At 55.7% G+C, this 22978-nt stretch overlaps 1 protein-coding gene across 1 annotated transcript; it reads right to left on the bottom strand.

The window, feature by feature from the left end:
• Positions 1-572: 572 nt before the first annotated feature.
• Positions 573-22516, bottom strand: LOC144733192 (uncharacterized). The gene is made up of 12 exons (XM_078614985.1): positions 22459-22516; positions 20342-20420; positions 18452-18548; positions 16788-16939; positions 15424-15561; positions 12268-12600; positions 8734-9015; positions 6352-6464; positions 4630-4763; positions 3648-3858; positions 1855-1999; positions 573-718 (listed from the first exon to the last, which is right to left on the bottom strand). The coding sequence occupies exons 2-12, from the start codon at positions 20406-20408 to the stop codon at positions 618-620; spliced, it is 1773 nt and encodes a 590-aa protein (XP_078471111.1). The 5' UTR covers positions 20409-20420; positions 22459-22516; the 3' UTR covers positions 573-617.
• Positions 22517-22978: the final 462 nt, after the last annotated feature.

Here is a 22978-nt window from a genome sequence, read left to right as displayed (position 1 = left end):
TCTCCATTGGTCCCCGTGTCTCCACGTGTTTCTCTGTGACCCCGTGTCTCAACTTGACCCCAGTGTGTCTCCGTGTGACCCAGTGTGTCACCACGTGACCCAGTGTGTCACCACGTGACCCCAGTGTGTCACCACGTGACCCAGTGTGTCTCTGTGTCACCCAGTGTGTCTCCACGTGACACAGTGTGTCTCCACGTGACCCCGTATGGTGCCTCCGTGTGACCTAGTGTGTCTCCGTGTGTCTCAGCATGTTCCAATGTTTTTCAGTGTCCCCCTGTGTATACATTGTTGCCCGTGTGTATCCATGTGTCTGTGTGTCTCCAAGTGCATCTCTGTGGTTTTCACGTGCTTGTGTCTCCGTGTCCCCCCATGTTTTCCCAAGTCTCCGTTCATCCCCGTGGATCTCTGCACTCGTATTCCTCTGCACAGTCTCCCTGTCTCGCCATGTTACCATGAGCCTCTCTGTCCCTGTGTCTCACTGAGTCTCTCCGTATGTTTCCGTGTCCACCTTTAGGTCCCCCGTGTGTGTTCCATCTCGTATCCCTGTCCACGTCTTTGCGTCCCTGTGCGTATCTACGCCCCATGGAGTGTGTGTGTCTGCCCGTGTCTCTGTGTGTCTAGGTGCGGACTTGGAAGCGTCCAGCCTTGGTGAGATACTTCACCCCTTTGAATGGCTTGTACTTCTCCCCATAGAGGTCCAGACGGTTCACTTTCAACCCTGCGGCGGCAACAACAGCAGCTGCCAGTCACCACTATGCGGCGGTGACGTCACCACCACGGCGCTTGTGCCAGGCTATGTGCACTTTGAGGCGGTCACTTGAAGTGTGCGAGGCTTTCCGCTGACAGGTTACAGGACAGACCCAGCAGGTGCCATGGGTCGACTTACTGAGATAGGACCGGGAGATGCACCACCACCTCCTGTGCCCCCTACTGTGCCACCTCGCTGTGTTTTAGCCACCCGGCTATGTGCACGTTGAGGTCACATGCAGTGTCATACGCTTGCTGGCAGGAGGTCACGGGAATAGACCCAGATGCCAAGGGTCGACTGAGACGACTGGCTGATGCACCACCTGTGCCCCTTACTGTGCCAACTCGCTGTGTTTTAGCCACCCGGAACTCCGCTCGTTGCTGTGAGCGTCGCTCCTCTGCCCTCCGTTGTTTCTGGAGGGCGACTGCCTCCAACTGCCCAGTAGCAGCGTCCTTCACGAGCCTCCTCCTCCACAGAGGCCGATCTTGACACCGCTGGTACCGGTCATCGGCAAGTCCACTCAGCTCCACATCCTCCCGTACCGCATCACTCCATCTCTCCCCTAATTCTTGCCATGCCCGTTTAGCCCCCTCTATCCGGCCAAGCAGAAGCTGATTGCTCTTTGGTTCTTTCGGTAAAGTCACGTATAACGATAAAATAATAAATTAAATACTAGCATACGACGTTTCGATTGCAACACAAGCAATCATCATCAGGTATAAATGAAATAGAAACACAAATCTAGTCTACTTAATAATTTTACATTACATGTCTAAGTATACTAGATTTGTGTTTTTATTTCATTTATACCTGATGATGATTGTTTGTGTTGCAATCGAAACGTCGTATGCTAGTATTTAATTTATTATTTTATCGTTATACGTGACTTTACCGAAAGAACCAGAGAGTAATTCCTGCAGTCACGAAAGCTCCAAATTAAGTTTAGAAGCTGATTGGGCAAGCATTGGCTGGGCATGCGGGCTATGCGACCCAGCCAACGCAGCCTTGCCTGCCAGAGGAGCTCACCGACGGGACTGTGGTCATCAGGCCTTTCTCCACTGGTCTCCACGGGTCCTCAGATTCTCCCCAACCTGCTCCCCGCGTACCTGAAATGGCGAACTGCTGGATCTTGAAGTGGACGTTGATGACGGGATTCTCCTCAGGATTCGGTGCTCCGGACTGCAGTGTCAGGGAGCCCTTGATGGTCGGCAGCTTCTGGGGATTAATCTTCCCAATGTCCCACGTCAGGACCTGGAGCACGACCACGGGGGAGGGTGGAACATGGACACCGCAAGGGGGTGAGTAGAGGGAGGACAGGGGGGAGGTAGGGGGAATAAGGAGGGACACGGGGAGGAGGGAGAGAGGAGGAGGAGGGAGACACGGGGAGGGGGAGGAGGAGAGAGACACGGAGAGGAGGGGAGGGAGTGAAGAGAGGGAGGAGGGAGAGGGGAGGAGGAGGAGGGAGACACGGGGAGGGGGGTAGAGGAGGAGGGAGATAGGAGGATGACAGAGACATGGTGAGGAGGGGAGGGAGTGAAGAGAGGGAGGAGGAAAGGCATGGGAGGTTAGGAGGAGGGACAGACACTTTAACACCACAGACCAAGTGAATGAGCTGTCTCCATGTCCTCCTCGTTCCACCTCTGCGTCACCCCACGTCCGATGGCAACGCATGGACCGTGTCTCCCTCCCTGTGTGCATCCGTCTCTCTCTCTGTACCCCTCTCCCCTAAACTGCATGCTACTCTAGAATCTGTTGCATCTTCGGACACTAGTTGTATCCATGACGTCTCATTGGATGGCTGTGTCAACTGCAGCAGCAGCACTTTCATGGCTATGCAATGTGTGAATGTGAAGGATATGTCGGTTGTGTTGACATGTTTGTCTGAAGATCTTGTTCAGAATTAAATTCTACTTTTCTCGGTTCATTTGTGGGATGTGTAATGGATTGTCGGCTTGCAATTTATCATGTTGAGATGTGTCCATTAAACAGACAACCGCAAGGGCAGTTTCACGTAAATGTAGTACAGGCATGATTAAAACACGCTGAAAACATCTCTCTCCCTCTACCCCCGTACCTCCCCTCTGTCCCTCTCTCTCATGGGTGGAAAAAACCCGATTTTTCCAGCGGCAGGCATCGGTTTTATCTTTAATACAATTAAACCAGATTTCGGGGGAATTAAAACCTGGTTTCATGAATACGAAACTCTGATCCAAGGCTCAGGCTGCTTCCTCGTCGGTGCTGCTATCATCGTACTCGGGGGGCCACTGGGCACGGGGAAGTCGTAGAATGCGGCGGGCAGGTTGGTCTTGATGAACACGAGTTTATTTTCCACAATCGTGGGCGCCAGTGAGTTCTTTAAGCTTGGAATGTTGGCGAAGTGTGGTTCTGCAATTAGAACCAATTAAACCGGATTTCTCCCAATCTCAGATGATCGGGTTTAATATGAAAAGACAATTAAACCCGATGGTAAAAAACCCAAGCCTGGGGTGTTTCATTCAGACGCTGTCTTCCCGACAGACCTGTTCTTCACCTGAGGACGGCTGCTTGCGTTGTGGCCGAAACGTCGTGAAAATTGTATTTTTTTATGTTTTATTTTTATTACTTTATTATTTCCCTGCTACGTAACTTTACCGAAAAAACCAAGAAGATGTGTCACCCTTGACTCTCTCTCCTCCCTCTCCCCATACCCCCCCCCCCCCGTCTCCCTCTCTCCTCCCTCTCTCCTTGTACCTCCTCTCTCCCCATACCCCCCCCGTCTCCCTCTCTCCTCCCGCTCTCCTCCTCTCTCCCCATACCCCCCCCGTCTCCCTCTCTCCTCCCTCTCCCCATATCCCCCCCTATCTCCCTCACTCCTTGTACCTTCCCTACCCCCCCCGCGTCTCTCCCCCCCCCCCGTCACCTTGGAGACGGGGTCGAATGCGTGGGTCCCCTGCGTTGCCGTGAGCGCCACGGCGAGCACGGGGGGCGGCAGCGTCGCCGTGACGACGACCGCCTCCAGCGTCTTCCCGCCGCTGTGCCGAGGCCCCAGCGTCAGCTCCAGACGCCCGCCGCCGCCACCGCCCTCACGGAACGACACGGAGTGGCGCACACACACGGGCACGGACACCAGGCTGCGGGAGATAGACAGAGACACACGGGGATAGACACCAGGCTGCGGGAGATAGACAGAGACACACGCAGGCCAGGATGGGCGTGTCTCTCCGTGTGTGTCTCTGTGTGTCTCCGTGTGTGTCTCTGTGGGTGTCTCTGTAAGTGTCTCTGTTTGTGTCTCTATGTGTGTGTGTCTCTGTGTGTGTCTCCGTGTGTCTCCGTGTGTCTCTGTGTGTGTGTCTCTGTGTGTCTCTCCGTGTGTGTCTCCGTGTGTCTGTCCGTGTGTCTCTCCGTGTGTCTCTGTGTGTCTCCGTGTGTGTCTCTCCGTGCGTCTCTCCGTGCGTCTCTCCGTGTGTCTCCGTGCGTCTCTCCGTGTGTCTCTCCGTGCGTGTCTCCGTGTGTCTCTCTGTGCGTGTCTCCGTGTGTGTTTCCGTGTGTGTCTCCGTGCGTCTCCGTGCGTCTCTCCGTGCGTCTCTCCGTGTGTCTCTCCGTGTGTCTCTCTCTGTGTGCGTCTCTCCGTATCTCTCCGTGTGTCTCTGCGTATGTTTCCGTGTGTCTCTCCGCGTGTCTCCGTGTGTCTCTCCGTGTGTCTCTCCGTGTGTCTCTCCGTGTGTCTCTCCGTGCGTCTCTCCATGTGTGTCTCCGTGTGTCTCCGTGTGTCTCCGTGCGTCTCTCCGTGTGTCTCTCCGTGTCTCTCTGTCTCCGTGTGTCTCTCTGTGTGTGTCTCTCCGTGTGTCTCTCCGTGTGTCTCCCTGTCTCCGCGTGTCTCTCTGCGTGTGTCTCCGTGTCACCTCTGCGAGGAGACGTGATAGGAGATGAGCCGGAAGTTCCCGTCGGGAGGGATGAAGGAGAGAACGCGCTCAGACTCCCAGCGCTTGAAACGCACGCACGGGTGGAAACTCACATCGTCCAGCAGACGCGGGTTCTGCACGCGGAGAGACAGAGACACGCGGGGGGTGAGACACGGGGAGAGAGAGACAGAGACACGCGGGGGGGAGAGACACGGGGGGAGATGACAGAGACACGGGGAGACAGACAGAGACACGTGGAAACAGAGAGAGAGACACGGGGAGAGAGAGAGACATGGTGAGAGAGAGAAATGATGAGAGACACACAGGGAGAGAGATGGGAGGAGAGACATGGGGAGAAAGAGAGACACACGGGGAGACAGACAGAGAGACACGGGGAGAGAGAGAGACATGGGGAGAGAGAGACACAGGGAGACAGTACAAGTGTGAATATGTAAGTAAATGCGACTGTGTGCATCTGTGAGTGTATGTGTAGGGGAGCGGTGGCGCAGTGGTTAGCAATACACTGCGCTACGAACCCGGCGACCCGAGTTTGATTCCAGCTCACGACCACGGCCGGTGACGTTTATCTGAACCGGTCATAGACCTCCCCAAGGTCGACTCAGCCTCAAATGAGTACCTGGTGTAGCGGTGGCACGGAGTAAACATCGCCACTGGGGAGACAAAGGCGGTCGGGCGTGGTGCTGGCCACCCACCCCCTCGTGTAGCGAAACCGGCTCCAGTGCTGTTGCTGCTGGCAGCAATAAAAGTGTTTTGAAAGTCAAAAGTCTCTCACACTCTGTGTGTCTCTCTCTGTGTCTGTGTTTCTCTCCGTGTTTCTCTCCGTGTCTCTCTACGTGTCTCTCTCCGTGTCTCTCTCCGTGTCTCTCTCCGTGTCTCTCCCCGTGTCTCTCTCTCTGTGTCTCTCTCTGTGTCTCTCTCTGTGTCTCTCTCTCTGTGTCTCTCTCTCTGTGTCTCTCTCTCTGTGTCTCTCTCTGTCGCTCTCTCTGTGTCTCTCTCTGTGTCTCTCTCTGTGTCTCTCTCTGTGTCTCTCTCTGTATCTCTCTCTGTGTCTCTCCGTGTCTCTCTCTCTGTCTCTCTCTGTCTCTCTCTCCCACCCTCTCTCTGTCTCTATATGTGTATCTGTCCCACTATCTGTCTCTCTGTGTCTCTCTCTGTGTCTCTCTCTGTCTCTCTCTCTTTCTGTGTCTCTCTCTGTCTCTATCTGTGTATCTGTCCCACTATCTGTCTCTCTGTGTCTCTCTCTGTCTCTCTCTTTCTGTGTCTCTCTCTGTCTCTATCTGTGTATCTGTCTATCTGTGTCTCTGTCTCTCTCTCTGTCTCTTTCTTTCTGTGTCTCTCTCTGTCTCTGTGTATCTGTCTCTATCTGTGTCTCTGTCTCTCTCTGTGTCTCTCTCTGTCTCTCTCTTTCTGTGTCTCTCTCTGTCTCTATCTGTGTATCTGTCTATCTGTGTCTCTGTCTCTCTCTCTGTCTCTCTCTTTCTGTGTCTCTCTCTGTCTCTCTCTCCCACTCTCTCTCTCTGTATCCCACTCTCTCTCTCTCCGACTATCTGTCTCTCTCTGTCTCTTTGTGTCTCTCTCTGTGTCTCTCTGTCTCTCTCTCTGTGTCTCTCTCTGTGTCTCTCTCTGCGTCTCTCTCTCCCACTATCTGTCTCTGCCTCTCTCTCTCTCTCTCTCACCAGAGCGATCAATGATGGCATCCACCTCCTCTATCACGTCGAAGTACGCCTCGTTGTTGGAGTAGCGCACGCCGGTGCGTCTCCACGGCACGTTGGAGAGCTGCCCCGAGGGCAGAGTGTCTCCTACATTGGTGCTGCCTGCACAGGGGGGGAGAGCGGGAGAGAGAGAGAGATGGAGAGAGAGAGAATTACGAAATGATGAACGAAGCAAAGTGCCGACTACACCGAGCATCTTCTTGTTTCCTCTGCATTGTAAAAAAAATAAAGAGAGTTTCAAACCAATGTTATTGCTGCCAGCAGCGTTAGCACCGGAGCCGAGTTCGATGCGAAGTCACACATCGAGTGCAGCGTCACGTGTGGACATCACAAACACTGCACATGGCACTGCACGTGCCACGCATACAGAGAGAGAGCGGGGAGAGAGGGGGGAGAGGGTGAGAGAGGGAGAGAATGCTCGTCGGCTATGCCAAGCTTGCCATTTACAGGGCGAGGAAGGTGGCCCTGGAGGGGAAACGTCCGGCCAGCAGCCTGGGCATCTTCCGCGCTCTGGTCGGAGCCAGGGTGTGGCCGGAGTTCCGCCATGCGTGGCTGCTGACCCACGCCGTGCCGGCCTTCAAGGAGCAGTGGGCGATGGAGGAGGCCGTGTGCTCGGTGGCAGATGATGGGGAGCTCTGCATGCTGATATGCGCTACCCGTCGGAGGCCGTCGGACTGCGAGAAGGGCTGCGTGCAGAACGAGAGTGAGCGAGAGAGTGAGCGGGAGAGTGAGCGAGAGAGTGGGCGAGAGAGTGAGCGAGAGAGTGAGCGAGAGAGTGGGCGAGAGAGTGAGCGAGAGAGTGAGCGAGAGAGTGAGCGGGAGAGTGAGCGGGAGAGTGGGCGAGAGAGTGGGCGAGAGAGTGGGCGAGAGAGTGAGCGAGAGAGTGAGCGAGAGAGTGAGCGAGAGAGTGAGCGAGAGAGTGAGCGAGAGAGTGAGCGAGAGAGTGAGCGGGAGAGAGAGCGAGAGAGTGAGCGAGAGAGTGAGCGAGAGAGTGAGCGAGAGAGTGAGCGAGAGAGTGAGCGAGAGAGTGAGCGAGAGAGTGAGCGGGAGAGTGAGCGGGAGAGAGAGCGAGAGAGTGAGCGAGAGAGTGAGCGAGAGAGTGAGCGAGAGAGTGAGCGAGAGAGTGAGCGAGAGAGTGAGCGAGAGAGTGGGTGTGAGAGTGGGCGGGAGAGAGAGCGAGAGAGTGAGCGAGAGAGTGAGCGAGAAAGTGAGTGGGAGAGAGAGCGAGAAAGTGAGCGAGAGAGTGAGCGAGAGAGTGAGCGAGAGAGTGAGCTAGAGAGTGAGCGAGAGAGTGGGCGAGAGAGTGGGCGGGAGAGAGAGCGAGAGAGAGAGCGAGAGAGTTGGCGAGAGAGTGAGCGAGAGAGTGAGCGAGAGAGTGAGCGAGAGAGTGAGCGAGAGAGAGAGCGAGAGAGTGCGCGAGAGAGGGAGCGAGAGAGTGGGCGAGAAAGTGGGCAAGAGAGTGAGCGAGAGAGTGGGCGAGAGAGTGAGCGAGAGAGTGGGCGAGAGAGTGGGCGAGAGAGTGAGCGAGAGAGTGAGCGGGAGAGTGAGCGAGAGAGTGAGCGAGAGAGTGGGCGAGAAAGTGGGCGAGAAAGTGAGCGAGAGAGTGGGCGAGAGAGTGAGCGAGAGAGTGGGCGAGAGAATGGGCGAGAGAGTGAGCGAGAGAGAGAGCGAGAGAGTGAGCGAAAGAGTGAGCGAGAGAGTGAGCGAGAGAGTGAGCGAGAGAGTGAGCGAGAGAGTGAGCGAGAGAGTGGGCGAGAGAGTGAGCGAGAGAGTGGGCGAGAGAGTGAGCGAGAGAGTGAGCGAGAGAGTGGGCGAGAGAGTGGGCGAGAGAGTGAGCGAGAGAGTGAGCGAGAGAGTGAGCGAGAGAATGAGCGAGAGAGAGAGCGAGAGAGTGAGCGAGAGAGTGGGCGAGAGAGTGGGCGAGAGAGTGGGCGAGAGAGTGGGCGAGAGAGTGAGCGATAGAGTGGGCGAGAGAGTGGGCGAGAGAGTGGGCGAGAGAGTGGGCGAGAGAGTGAGCGAAAGAGTGGGCGAGAGAGTGAGCGAGAGAGTGAGCGAGAGAGTGAGCGAGAGAGTGAGCGGGAGAGAGAGCGAAAGAGTGGGCGAGAGAGTGGGCGAGAGAGTGAGCGAGAGAGTGAGCGAGAAAGTGGGCGAAAGAGTGGGCGAGAGAGTGAGCGAGAGAGTGAGCGAGAGGTGGGGGTTTACATAAAGCAAAGTTATTATTTAAAAAAAAGAGAGAGACAGAAACAGAGAGAGACACAGAGAGACACAGAGAGAGGGAGACACAGAGGGAGACGTGGAGGACAAGAGAGATGACGCGGAGAAGAGCGGGAAGGGAGGCACGGAGGGAGCCGTGAGGTCGTCTGTCGCCTACCCCCGCGACTCACCATCTTGATCCCCTCTCCCCGACACAGCTTCATGTATCTTGCACTCTTCCCATCGTCCACCTCCTCCTCCACCTCCTCCTCCCCGAGTCTCTCTCCCCCCATCGTGTCCTTCCTCCTCCTCTTCGAGGACGACGAGGACGATGACGAGGAGGAGGAGTCGCTGAGCATGCCGGTGGTGAGGAGGTGAGATTCGTCGTCGCCCTTCCGCTTGGCGGACAGAGCCCGGGAGAAGTAGTCGAAGTTCCCCTGCGCACGCTCGTGAGACGGGTCTGGGGAGAGATGGGGAAAGAGAGTGAGATGGGGATGGGGAGATGGGGAGATGGGGAGAGGGGGGGAGATGGGGAGAGAGAGTGAGACGGGTCTGGGGAGAGATGGGGAGAGAGAGTGAGATGGGGAGATGGGGAGAAAGAGAGTGAGATGGGGAGAGATGGGGAGATGGGGAGAGATGGGGAGAGATGGGGAGAGATGGGGAGATGGGGGGATGGGGAGAGAGTGAGATGGGGATGGGGAGATGGGGAGATGGGGAGATGGGGAGAGATGGGGAGAGAGAGTGAGACGGGTCTGGGGAGAGATGGGGAGAGAGAGTGAAATGGGGAGATGGGGAGAAAGAGAGTGAGATGGGGAGAGATGGGGAGATGGGGAGAGATGGGGAGAGATGGGGAGAGATGGGGAGATGGGGGGATGGGGAGAGAGTGAGATGGGGATGGGGAGATGGGGAGATGGGGAGATGGGGAGAGATGGGGAGAGAGAGTGAGACGGGTCTGGGGAGAGATGGGGAGAGAGAGTGAGATGGGGAGATGGGGAGAAAGAGAGTGAGATGGGGAGATGGGGAGAGATGGGGAGAGATGGGGAGAGATGGGGAGAGATGGGGAGATGGGGGGATGGGGAGAGTGTGAGATGGGGATGGGGAGATGGGGAGATGGGGAGAGAGAGTGAGACGGGTCTGGGGAGAGATGGGGAGAGAGAGTGAGATGGGGAGATGGGGAGAAAGAGAGTGAGATGGGGAGAGATGGGGAGATGGGGAGAGATGGGGAGAGATGGGGAGATGGGGGGATGGGGAGAGAGTGAGATGGGGATGGGGAGATGGGGAGATGGGGAGATGGGGAGAGATGGGGAGAGAGAGTGAGATGGGGAGATGGGGAGAAAGAGAGTGAGATGGGGAGAGATGGGGAGATGGGGAGAGATGGGGAGAGATGGGGAGAGATGGGGAGATGGGGGGATGGGGAGAGAGTGAGATGGGGATATGGGGAGATGGGGAGATGGGGAGAGATGGGGAGAGAGAGTGAGACGGGTCTGGGGAGAGATGGGGAGAGAGAGTGAGATGGGGAGATGGGGAGAAAGAGAGTGAGATGGGGAGAGATGGGGAGATGGGGAGAGATAGGGAGAGATGGGGAGATGGGGAGAGATGGGGAGAGAGAGTGAGACGGGTCTGGGGAGAGATGGGAAGAGAGAGTGAGATGGGGAGATGGGGAGAAAGAGAGTGAGATGGGGAGAGATGGGGAGATGGGGAGAGATGGGGAGAGATGGGGAGATGGGGGGGATGGGGAGAGAGTGAGATGAGGATGGGGAGATGGGGAGATGGGGAGATGGGGAGAGATGGGAGAGAGAGTGAGACGGGTCTGGGGAGAGATGGGGAGAGAGAGTGAGATGGGGAGATGGGGAGAGATGGGGAGAGATGGGGAGATGGGAGGATGGGGAGAGAGTGAGATGGGGATGGGGAGATGGGGAGATGGGGAGATGGGGAGAGATGGGGAGAGAGAGTGAGACGGGTCTGGGGAGAGATGGGGGGATGGGGAGAGATGGGGAGAGAGAGTGAGATGGGGAGATGGGGAGATGGGTCTGAGGAGATGGGGAGAGTGAGATGGGGAGAGAGAGTGAGATGGGGAGAGATGGGGGGATGGGGAGATGGGGAGAGAGATGGGGAGATGGGGAGAGATGGTGAGATGGGGAGATAGATGGTGAGATGGGGAGATGGGGAGAGAGATGGTGAGATGGGGAGATGGGGAGAGAGAGTGAGACGGGTCTGGGGAGAGATGGGGGGAGAGAGTGAGATGGGGAGAGAGAGTGAGACGGGTCTGAGGAGATGGGGAGAGAGAGTGAGATGGGGAGAAAAATGGGGAGAGTGAGATGGGGAGATGGAGAGAGAGATGGGAAGAGAGAGTGAGATGGGTCTGGGAGGCGGTGGTGGTGGTGGGGAGAGAGATGGGGGGAGAAATGCGGAGAGAGAAATGGGGAGATGGGGTGTGAGAGATGGGGAGAGAGTGAGATGGTCTGGGAGGCGGTAGTGGTGAGGAGGGAGATGGGGAGATGGATATGGGGTGAGAGATGTGGCAGCCTCTCCTCTACACAGACACATTCCAGAACTAGCCCACCTGACCCCGTGTAACCCACAGAGATCAAGGTGGTAACGGGACCAGCTGCCATGCACACACTCGCTCTATCACTCGCTCACCCACTCGCTTATTCACTCACTCGCACATTCGTTCATTCACCCGCTCACTCACTCGCACATTCGCTCACCCACTCGCACATTCACTCACTCGCTCATTCACCCACTCACCCACTCACTCATTCAATCGCTTACCCACTCGTCACTCGCTCACCCACTCGCTCACCCACTCGCCCATTCACTTGCTCGCTCATTCTATCACTTATTCACCCGCTCACCCACTCGCTCATTCACCCGCTGAGCCACTCGCTCACCCACTCGCTCATTCACTCGCTTACTCACTCGTCACTCGCTAATTCATCTGCTCACCCACCCACTCGCTCACTCGCTCAACCATTCGCTCACTCGCTCACTCACCCACTCGCTCACCCACTCGCTCCCTCATTCACCGGCTCACCCACTCGCTCATTCACTTGCTCACCCACTCGCTCCCTCATTCACCCGCTCACCCACTCGCTCATTCACCCGCTGAGCCACCCGCTCACCCACTCGCTCACTCGCTCACCCACTCGCTCACCCACTCGCTCACCCACCCGCTCACCCACCCACTCCCTCACCCACCCGCTCACCCACCCGCTCACCCACCCGCTCACCCACCCGCTCACCCACTCACTCCCTCACCCACCCGCTCACCCACCCGCTCACCCACCCGCTCACCCACCCGCTCACCCACTCGCTCACCCACCCGCTCACCCACTCACTCCCTCACCCACCCGCTCACCCACCCACTCACCCACCCGCTCACCCACCCGCTAACCCACTCGCTCACCCACCCGCTCACCCACTCGCTCCCTCACCCACCCGCTCACCCACTCGCTCCCTCACCCACCCGCTCACCCACTCGCTCACTGGCTCATTCACTCGCTCACCCACTCATTCGCTCACTCGCTCATTCACCCACTCACCCGCTCACCCACCCGCTCACCCACTCGCTCACCCACTCGCTCACTGGCTCATTCACTCGCTCACCCACTCATTCGCTCACTCGCTCATTCACCCACCCACCCGCTCACCCACCCGCTCACCCACCCGCTCACCCCCCCCCCCCACCCCCCCCCCCCATCACTCGTACCCAGCATGAGCAGCCGCTTCGTGAGCGAGTACGCTTCCTCCGTCTTGCCCTGCTGAAACGCCACGAAGCTCAGGTGGTCCAACACGCCCACCTCGTCCACCACCGTCGCCCCCGTCAGCCACTCCACCCCCTCCACCGCCGATCCTCCACCCCCCGGTGTCTCCTCCGCTTCTCCGCCCTCCGCCCCACGTCTCTCCCCCCCTCCTCCTCGGTGCATCATGCGCAGCGCCTGCCGCATCCAGAGCTGCGTGTGGCGGTAGTTGCCCTCCGTGTAGGCGACGCGGCCCAGGTCGTAGCAGTCGCGAGCAGACAGAGCGTCGCGATACATCGCACCTTGGACACGCGCAGACACACACAGGGAGAGAGACCGTGGGTGAGGGTGGGGCGGGGTGGGGAGAAGGGTTACGGGGTCCGGAGACTCGGAGACTGAATGAGCGAGCGAGTGGGTGAGCGAGTGAGTGAGCGGGTGAATGAGTCAGCGAGTGGGTGAGCGAGTGGGTGAGCGAGTGGGTGAGCGGGTGAATGAGTCAGAGACTGAATGAGCGAGTGGGTGAGCGAGTGGGTGAGCGAGTGGGTGAGTGAGTGGGTGAGTGAGTGGGTGAGCGAGTGGGTGAATGAGGGAGCGAGTGAATGAGGGAGCGAGTGGGTGAGCGAGTGGGTGAGGGTGGGGCGGGGTGGAGAGGGGAAGGGTTACGGGGTCCAGAGACTCGGGGATTGGAGACTCAGGGACTCAGGGTTTAGAGACTTAGATACTCAGAGACTCAGAGACTGAATGAGCGAGTGGGTGAGCGAGTGGGTGAGCGAGTGGGTGAGCGAGTGGGTGAGCGAGTGGGTGAGCAAGTGGGTGAGGGTGGGGCGGGGTGGAGAGGGGAAGGGTTACGGGGTCCGGAGACTCGGGGATTGGAGACTCAGAGACTCAAGGATTAGAGACTTAGAGACTCGGTGACTGAATGAGCGAGCGAGTGGGTGAGCGAGTGGGTGAGCGAGTGGGTGAGCGAGTGGGTGAGCGAGTGGGTGAGCGGGTGAATGAGTGAGCGGGTGAATGAGTGAGCGAGTGGATGAGCGAGTGGGTGAGCGGGTGAATGAGCGAGCACACAGGGAGAGCGACGTGGTACATCGCGTCTTGGACGTGAATGAGCGAGCGCACAGACACACACACAGGGAGAGAGACCGTGGGTGAGGGTGGGGCGGGGTGGAGAGATGGGTTACGAGACTCGGACACTCGGGGATTGGAGACTCAGGGACTCGGGGATTAGAGACTTAGAGACTCGGGGATTAGAGACTCAGAGACTCAGGGTTGAGAGACTCAGAGACTCAGGGACTCAGGGATTAGAGACTCAGAGACTCAGGGTTGAGAGACTCAGAGACTCAGGGACTCAGGGATTAGAGACTCAGAGACTCAGGGATTAGAGACTCAGAGACTCAAAGACTCAGGGATTAGAGACTCAGAGACTCAGGGATTAGAGACTCAGAGACTCAGGGTTGAGAGACTCAGAGACTCAGGGACTCAGGGATTAGAGACTCAGAGACTCAGGGATTAGAGACTCAGAGACTCAGGGATTAGAGACTTAGAGACTCAGGGATTAGAGACTCAGGGACTCAGGGATTAGAGACTCAGAGACTCAGGGTTGAGAGACTCAGAGACTCAGGGACTCAGGGATTAGAGACTCAGAGACTCAAAGACTCAGGGATTAGAGACTCAGAGACTCAGGGATTAGAGACTCAGAGACTCAGGTATTCAGGGATTAGAGACTCAGAGACTCAAAGACTCAGGGATTAGAGACTCAGAGACTTAGAGACTGAATGAGCGAGCGAGCGAATGAGCGAGTGGGTGAGCGAGTGGGTGAGCGGGTGAATGAGTCAGCGAGTGGGTGAGCGAGTGGGTGAGCGGGTGAGTAGGTGAGCGAGTGGGTGAGCGAGTGGGTAAGCAGGTGAATGAGGGAGCGAGTGGGTGAGCGAGTGGGTGAGCGAGTGGGTGAGCAAGTGGGTGAGCGAGTGGGTGAGCGAGTGGGTGAGCGAGTGGGTGAGCGAGTGGGTGAGCAAGTGGGTGAGGGTGGGGCGGGGTGGGGAGAGGAAGGGTTACGGGGTCCAGAGACTCGGAGACTCGAGGATTGGAGACTCAGAGACTGAATGAGCGAGCGAGCGAGTAAATGAGCGAGTGGGTGAGCGAGTGGGTGAGCGGGTGAATGAGGGAGCGAGTGGGTGAGCGAGTGGATGAGCGAGTGGATGAGCGGGTGAATGAGGGAGCGAGCGGGTGAGCGAGTGGGTGAGCGGGTGAATGAGGGAGCGAGTGAATGAGGGAGCGAGTGAATGAGGGAGCGAGTGAATGAGGGAGCGAGTGGGTGAGCGGGTGAATGAGGGAGCGAGTGGGTGAGCGAGTGGGTGAGCGAGTGGGTGAGCGGTGAATGAGCGGGTGAATGAGGGAGCGGGTGAATGAGGGAGCGAGTGGGTGGAGTAACTTAGAGACTCAGGGACTCAGGGTTTAGAGACTCAGGGTTTAGAGACTCACAGTCTAGAGACTCACAGTCTAGAGACTCACAGTCTAGAGACTCAGGGTCTCAGGGTTTAGAGACTCACAGTCGAGAGACTCAGGGTTTAGAGACTCACAGTCTAGAGACTCACAGTCTAGAGACTCAGGGACTCAGAGTTTAGAGACTCAGAGGACTAAGGTTCTGAGACCCGGCTCAGGCTGTAGCAGCCACAGACATAGAATGTCTCACAGAGTGAGTCTCTTTCGATGTAAAGCTGTTCGTGACTGCAGGGATTCATCTTCTTGGTTCTTTCGGTAAAGTCATCACGTAGAAGGGAAATAATAAAATAATAAAAATTAAACAATAAATTTATCACGACGTTTCGATTGGAACACAAGCAATCATCATCAGGTGTGAAAACCACAGCAAGAAAATTTGAAGAAAAAAAACCATGAATTTCGATTTAAAGCTTTCGTGACTGCAGGGATTCATCTTCTTGGTTCTTTCGGTAAAGTCATCACGTAGAAGGGAAATCATAAAATAATACAATTTTTATATATTATATTACTTTATGATGTTTTATTTTTATTATTTTATTATTTCCCTTCTACGTGACTTTACCGAAAGAACCAAGAAGAAGAGTGAGTCTCTTTGTGATTCTGCGAGTACCTCTGTGAGCGAGTACCTGGTAGGTTCCCGTCTGCAATGTCGCGCGTGCTCAGCCTGTACGTGTCCTGGAGACGCATCAGAGCCTTGGCTGCCCCCGTCACGCCCTCCTCAGTGGGCAGCCACAGACGCTGGGCAGATATGTTCGCTAGGAACTCTGGGTAAGAGGGAGACGGAGACAAACCGCAGCTCTGGGTGAGTGGGCGAGCGAGTGGGTGAGTGGGTGGGTGAATGAGTGGGTGAGCGAGTGTAAGCTGAGTGAATGAGCGAGTGAATGAGTGTAAGCTGAGTGAATGAGTGAGTGAATGAGTGTAAGCTGAGTGAATGAGCGAGTGTAAGCTGAGTGAATGAGTGAGTCTAAGCTGAGTGAATGAACGAGTGTAAGCTGAGTGAGTGAACGCTGAGTGAGTGAATGAGCGAGTGAATGAGTGAGTGAGTGTAAGCTGAGTGATTGAGCGAGTCTAAGCTGAGTGAATGAGTGAGTCTAAGCTGAGTGAATGAACGAGTGTAAGCTGAGTGAGTGAACGCTGAGTGAGTGAATGAGCGAGTGAATGAGTGAGTGTAAGCTGAGTGAGTGTAAGCTGAGTGAGTGTAAGCTGAGTGAATGAGTGAGCGAGTGAATGAGTGAGCGAGTGTAAGCTGAGTGAATGAAAGCTGAGTGAATGAACGAGTGAATGAAATCTGAGTGAATGAGCGAGTGTAAGCTGAGTGTGAATGAGTGAGCGGGTGAATGAGTGAGTGAATGAGCGAGTGTAAGCTGAGTGAGTGAATGAGTGAGTGAGTGAGTGAATGAAAGCTGCGTGAGTGAATGAGCGAGTGAGTGAGTGCGGCTTGCTTGCTACCCACCGGTGGCCGGGTTCATGATGGCTGAGTGAATGAATGAGTGAATGTAAGCTCAGTGAATGAAAGCTGAGTGAATGAGTGAGTGTAAGCTGAGTGAATGAGTGAGTGTAAGCTCAGTGAATGAAAGCTGAGTGAATGAGTGAGTGTAAGCTGAGTGAGTGTAAGCTGAGTGAATGTAAGCTGAGTGAATGAGTGAGCGAGTGCGGCTTGCTTGCTACCCACCGGTGGCCGGGTTCATGATGGCTGAGTGAATGAATGAGTGAGTGAATGAAAGCTGAGTGAGTGAATGAGTGAGTGAATGAAAGCTGAGTGAGTGAATAAGTGAACGAGTTTAAGCTGAGTGAATGAAAGCTGAGTGAATGAGTGAGCGAGTGAATGAGTGAGTGAATGAAAGCTGCGTGAGTGAATGAGTGAGTGAATGAGTGAGTGAGTGTAAGCCGAGTGAGTGAGTGAATGAGTGAGCGAGTGTAAGCTGAGTGAATGAAAGCTGAGTGAATGAAAGCTGAGTGAGTGAGCGAGTGCGGCTTGCTTGCTACCCACCGGTGGCCGGGTTCATGATGGCCGTGTCGTCTAGCGGCCGCCACTGCTGCCCCAGCCGCTTGAGTAGCCGGTAGGCGTTGACCGGATTGCCCAGGAACCCTTCCGGGTCGAGGGTCGCGGAGCGGCGGACTTCCTGTATAGACTCCGCCCACCTGCGAGGGAGAGCGCGGGGAGAGCGGTGGGGGGGGGGGGGGGATGGTGGGTTTTGGGGGTGGCTGGGTGGGTGGGTGAGTGAGTGGGTGGGTGAGTGGGTGGGTGGGTGAGTGGGTGGGTGGGTGAGTGGGTGAGTGGGTGGGTGAGTGGGTGGGTGAGTGGGTGAGTGGGTGGGTGAGTGGGTGAGGGAGTGGGTGAGTGGGTGGGTGGGTGAGTGGGTGGGTGAGTGGGTGGGTGGGTGAGTGGGTGGGTGAGTGGGTGGGTGAGTGGAGGGGGATGGTGGGTTTTGTGGGTGGCTGGGTGGTTGGGTGTGTGGGTGGGTTGGGTGGGTGGGTGAGGGGGTGGGTGGGTAGGTGGGTGAGTGGGTGGGTTAGGGGGTGGGTGGGTGAGGGGGTGGGTGGGTGAGTGGGTGGGTGAGTGGGTGAGTGGGTGGGTGAGTGGGTGGGTGGGTGGGTGAGTGGGTGGGTGAGGGGGTGGGTGGGTGAGGGGGTGGGTGGGTGAGTGGGTGGGTGGGTGAGTGAGTGGGTGAGTGGGTGGGTGGGTGAGTGAGTGGGTGGGTGAGGGGGTGGGTGGGTGAGTGGGTGAGTGGGTGGGTGAGGGGGTGGGTGGGTGAGTGGGTGGGTGGGTGGGTGAGTGGGTGGGTGAGTGAGTGAGTGAGTGAGTGAGTGGGTGGGTGGGTGGGTGGGTGAGTGGGAGGGTGAGTGGGTGGGTGAGTAGGTGGGTAGGTGGGTTGGTGAGTGGGTGGGTGAGTGGGTGAGTGGGTGGGTGAGTTGGTGGAGTGGGTGGGTGACTAGGAGATGTTATCTACATCGCCTGGTATGCAGGAGGTTGTGGGTTCAATCCCGACCCTGATGCCTGCTGCTGTATATTTGGAGATTACATGTGGCGACATGTAAACTGCCTTGCCCGGTGTACAGGAGGTCGTGGGTTCGATCTTGACTCTGACGATGGCTGTGTATTTGGAGTTTGTGTGTCTCTCCCCCCGCTGCTGATGACGATGCTGCTGATGACGCTGCTGCTGATGACAATGCTGCTGATGATGCTGCTGATATTGATGTTGCTGCTGATGATGACGATGCTGCTGATGATGATGCTGCTGATGACGATGCTGCTGATGACAATGCTGCTGATGACGCTGCTGATATTGATGACGCTGCTGATCATGATGCTGCTGATGACGCTGCTGATGTTGATGCTGCTGCTGATCATGTTGATGCTGCTGATGATCATGATGCTGCTGCTGATGACGATAGTGCTGATGACAATGCTGCTGATGACGATGCTGCTGATGATGACGATGCTGCTGATATTGATGTTCCTGCTGATGCTGCTGATGATGACGATGCTGTTGATGATGACAATGCTGATGATGTTGCTGCTGATGATCATAATGTTGATGCTGCTGCTGATATTGATGTTGCTGCTGCTGATGACGATGCTGCTGATGATGTTGCTGATGATCATAACGTTGATGCTGCTGATGCTGCTGCTGATGCTGCTGCTGTTCTCACGCTCTCAGGCTGTGCAGGCGTCTTTGTTGCTCGGCGATGTACGAGTCGAGAGAGCGCAGGAGGTCCGATTCGGTGTCGAGCAGCTCGCTCATGTGTCCTGAGACAGAGGGAGACAGAGGGAGGGAGTTGCAAAAACACAACAACAACCGCCATTCGCCACTAAGTGGCGGTGACGTCACCACGGTGCCTGTGCCAGGCCATGTGCACGCTGAGGCCACGTGAAGTGTCGAACGCCCACTGTAAAAAAGGTGTCAGTTTTGTTGCCAGATAGAAGGGTAAAAAAACATTTATCGTGACATTAGTTATTGCGTCTGCAGCTTTGGAGTATTATTATCTGTTATTTTTCCATTTAAAAAAACCCGATAGTCGCCATATAAGCGTTAAAACATTGTTTTCAAGCACCCTGTATTGTACATCATCTGGAGCAGTGGTTCTTAACCGCTTACCAGAGGTCGCAACTGGGTACCCGATACCCGTACCCTACCCAATACCCGGCTACCCGTATCCGGCCGGGTATGGGTAGCCGGGTACCCGTTTGCGACCCTGGTGCGGCCGGGTACGGGTAGGCCGTGAGTCACTGGTGAGTCACCGTTTGTCACTCATTTCGGGTAGGGTACGGGTACGGGTAGGGAACGGGTACCCGTACCCGGCCAGGTACGGGTACGGGTACCCGTTTGCGACCCTGGTGCGGCCGGGTATGGGTACGGGTAGGCCGTGAGTCACTGGTGAGTAACCGTTTGTCACTCATTTCGGGTAGGGTATGGGTACGGATAGGGAACGGGTACCCGTACCCGGCCAGGTACGGGTACGGTTACCCATTTGCGACCCTGGTGCGGCCGGGTACGGGTAGGCCGTGAGTCACTGGTGAGTCACCGTTTGTCACTCATTTCGGGTAGGGTACGGGTAGGGAACGGGTACCCGTACCCGGCCAGGTACGGGTACGGTTACCCATTTGCGACCCTGGTGCGGCCGGGTACGGGTAGGCCGTGAGTCACTGGTGAGTCGCCGTTTGTCACTCATTTCCCAACGTCTTGTCTCTTCTCACAATTCAAGTTCCTAGAATCAACCCACCCGCGCCTGCAACATGGCTTCATCCCAAAGGTCGCAATCGGGTACCCGATACCCGTACCCTACCCGTACCCGGCCGGGTATGGGTAGCCGCGTATTGGGTAGGGTACGGGTACCCATTTGCGACCCTGGTGCGGCCGGTTACGGGTACAGGTAAGGAATCAAAACCCGTTTGCGACCTCTGCCGCTTACTGCAGCAGCCTGGACCCCCCCCCCCCTCCCCACCCCACCTTGGTTCCCGGTCAAAAAAAATGATGTTCATAAATAAGTTTGAAGAAACAAGGTGGCTGTGCTCGCGTGCCCGTGCTTAATTTTACGTTTTCGATTATTTACCTTCGAAAAAAAGAGAAATCCGGCTAACAGCGCTTGCCCCGACAGTCTGTTAAAGGCTACACAAGGGACCTTTGTCTTTGTTTTGTGCGTTTGCGTGTGTGTGCGTGTGTTTGCGTGTGTGTGTTTGCGTGTGTGTGCGTGTGTTTGCGTGTTTGTGTGTGCGTGTTTGTGTGTGCGTGTTTGTGTGTGTGTGCGTGTTTGTGTGTGTGCGTGCGTGTTTGCGTGTGTGTGCGTGTTTGTGTGCGTGTTTGTGTGCGTGCGTGTTTGTGTGCGTGCGTGTTTGTGTGCGTGCGTGTTTGCGTGCGTGTTTGCGCGCGTGTGTGCGCGCGTGTGTGTGTGCGTGTGTGAGTGTTTGTGTGCGTGCGTGTTTGCGTGCGTGTTTGTGCGTGTGTTTGTGTGCGTGTGTGCGTGCGTGTTTGTGTGCGTGTGCGTGTTTGCGTGCGTATTTGCGTGTGCGAGTGTTTGCGTGCATGTTTGCGCGTGCGTCACCTATTGATGTGAACACCTCCATCAGTGCAGGCCGAACCACCAGCACAAGCAGCAACAGCCGAAGCATGATGGCCAACTCCTGAAACACACGACAGACACACAGGCAGGGAAAACAATCCAGCAAATCGTCGCTACCGCTACTACTACTGACAGGAGACTCACAAACAGGGACAGCTGCCACTGGGGGTGCCCCTAGACTATAGGATCACACATCAGCAGCAGCAATCATCGCCATCGACACAAACACCATCACGATCATCATCATCAGCACCACGGGGTTGGAAATGATGCTGCTGATGACACTGCTGTGTGACGCTGCTGCCGATGCTGCTGCTACTGCTGATGATGCTGTTGTGTGACGCTACTGCTGATGATGATGCTGATGATGCTGGTGCTACTATTGCGGATGCTGCTGATGACAACTGCTGATGACACTGCTGCTGATGACACTGCTGCTGAGTTTATGCTGCTACTGCTGATGAAGCTGCTGCTGATGACACTGCTGCTGCTGCTGATGCTGCTGATCTTCATGCTTCTGCTCTTAATGCTGCTACTGCTGTTACTGCTACTGATGACACTGTTGCTGATGCTACTGCTGCTGAGTTTATGCTGCTACTGCTGATGACACTGCTGCTGAAGCTGCTGCTGAAGCTGCTGCTGATGCTGCTGCTGATGCTGCTGCTAACACTGCTGATGCAGCTGCTCCTGATGATACTGCTGCTGATGCAGCTGCTCCTGATGATACTGCTGCTGATGACACTGCTGATGAAGTTGCTGATTAAGTTACTGATGACACTGCTGCTGACACTGCTGATGACACTGCTGCTGATGAAGCTACTGCTGATGAAGCTACTGCTGATGAAGCTACTGCTGATGCTACTGCTAACACTGCTGATGAAACTGCTGCTGATGCAGCTGCTGATGACACTGCAGATGAAGTTGCTGCTGATGATGCTGCTGATCATACTGCTGCTGATGAAGCTACTGCTGATGCTACTGCTGCTGATGAAGCTGCTGATGACGCTGCTGCTGATGAAGCAACTGCTGATGCTACTGCTGCTAACACTGCTGATGACACTACTGCTGCTGACACTGCTGCTGATGACACTGCTGATGATGAAGCAACTGCTGCTGATGACACTGCTGCTGATGACACTGCTGCTGATGAAGCAACTGCTGCTGATGACACTGCTGCTGATGACACTGCTGCTGGTGACACTACTGCTGATGAAGCTACTGCTGATGACACTGCTGCTGATGACACTGCTGCTGATGACACTGCTGCTGATGACACTGCTGCTGATGACACTGCTGCTGATGACACTGCTAATGATGACACTGCTGCTGATGACACTGCTGCTGATGACACTGCTAATGATGACACTGCTGCTGATGACACTGCTGCTGGTGACACTGCTGCTGATGACACTATTGATGATGAAGCAACTGCTGCTGCTGACACTGCTGCTGATGACACTGCTGCTGATGACACTGCTGATGACACTGCTGATGACACTGCTGCTGATGACACTGCTGCTGATAAAGCTGATGACACTGCTGATGACACTGCTGCTGATAAAGCTGCTGCTGATGCTACTGCTGATGACACTGCTGCTGATGCTACTGCTGATGACACTGCTGCTGGTGATGCTACTGCTGCTGATGACACTGCTGATGCTACGGCTACTGGTGATGCTACTGCTGCTGATGACACTGCTGCTGATGACACTGCTGCTGATGACACTGCTGCTGATGACACTGCTGCTGATGACACTGCTGCTGATGACACTGCTGCTGATGACACTGCTGCTGATGACACTGCTGCTGACACTGCTGATGCTACTGCTGCTGACACAACTGCTGCTGATGACACTGCTGATTATGATGATGCTACTGCTGCTGCTGTTTGATCGTCAATGTAACTTTTAAAACTTTTTTTCACCCCTCCCCCTATAGGCCCCCGACGGGCTCTCGGGCCCCCCGCGCTCGCCTAGAATACCCTACCGACCAGGGCGACGGGCCCCGGGCACCCCGGTGACCGGCGAACGCCGCCAACGCCGTAACTTTTTTGTTAATTTAAATTAATTCAACGATTTTGCGCAACGTTCAAAGTTTACCGAATAGAAGTCCCGATCGCCCGCGCGCCGTCTTCGGAAGCGTTCACACGGAGCCAACGCCTGCTGCTTGCTGCTTGCTGCCTGCTGCCTGCTTCTTGCTGTCTGCTGCTGCGTGACCTGAAGCGACTGAGCAATGGTGGATGTGGTGGTGAGGGGGGGGGGTAGAGGAATCGATTCCTCCGATAGATTCCAAGCAATTCGATTCCGGGGAATCTACGCAACATGCCGGGGGGGGGGGTGGTGAACACTTTTAGCCCCTCCCACCCCTCCCTCCAAATACGTTCCATTTCCTATTTACTCTTTGGTTCTTTCGGTAAAGTGACGTATAAAGATAAAATAATAAATTAAATAATAGCATACGACGTTTCGATTGCAACACAAGCAATCATCATCAGGTATAAATGAAATAGAAACACAAATCTCGTATACTTAATAATATTACATTACATTTCTAAGTATACTAAATTTGTGTTTCTTTTCATTTATACCTGATGATAATTGCTTGTGTTGCAATCGAAAC

This window comes from Lampetra planeri, chromosome 45, assembly GCF_965212315.1.
Source record: "Lampetra planeri chromosome 45, kcLamPlan1.2.h2, whole genome shotgun sequence".
In the NCBI taxonomy this organism is placed as follows: domain Eukaryota; kingdom Metazoa; phylum Chordata; class Hyperoartia; order Petromyzontiformes; family Petromyzontidae; genus Lampetra; species Lampetra planeri.
Note: the sequence above shows the minus strand (reverse complement) of the source record. Positions and strands in the feature narration are given on the sequence as shown.

Bases quoted from the DNA above. Each gene is read 5' to 3' on its own strand.
- LOC144733192 (XM_078614985.1), bottom strand. From the start codon at position 20,408: ATGCTTCGGCTGTTGCTGCTTGTGCTGGTGGTTCGGCCTGCACTGATG. The intron at 9,016-12,267 runs GTACGAGTGATG...ATCTCTCCCCAG, and splicing joins GAAGCGGCTGCTCATGCTGG to ACCCGTCTCACGAGCGTGCG. The intron at 6,465-8,733 runs GTAGGCGACAGA...CCCCCTGTGCAG, and splicing joins CAAGATGGTGAGTCGCGGGG to GCAGCACCAATGTAGGAGAC.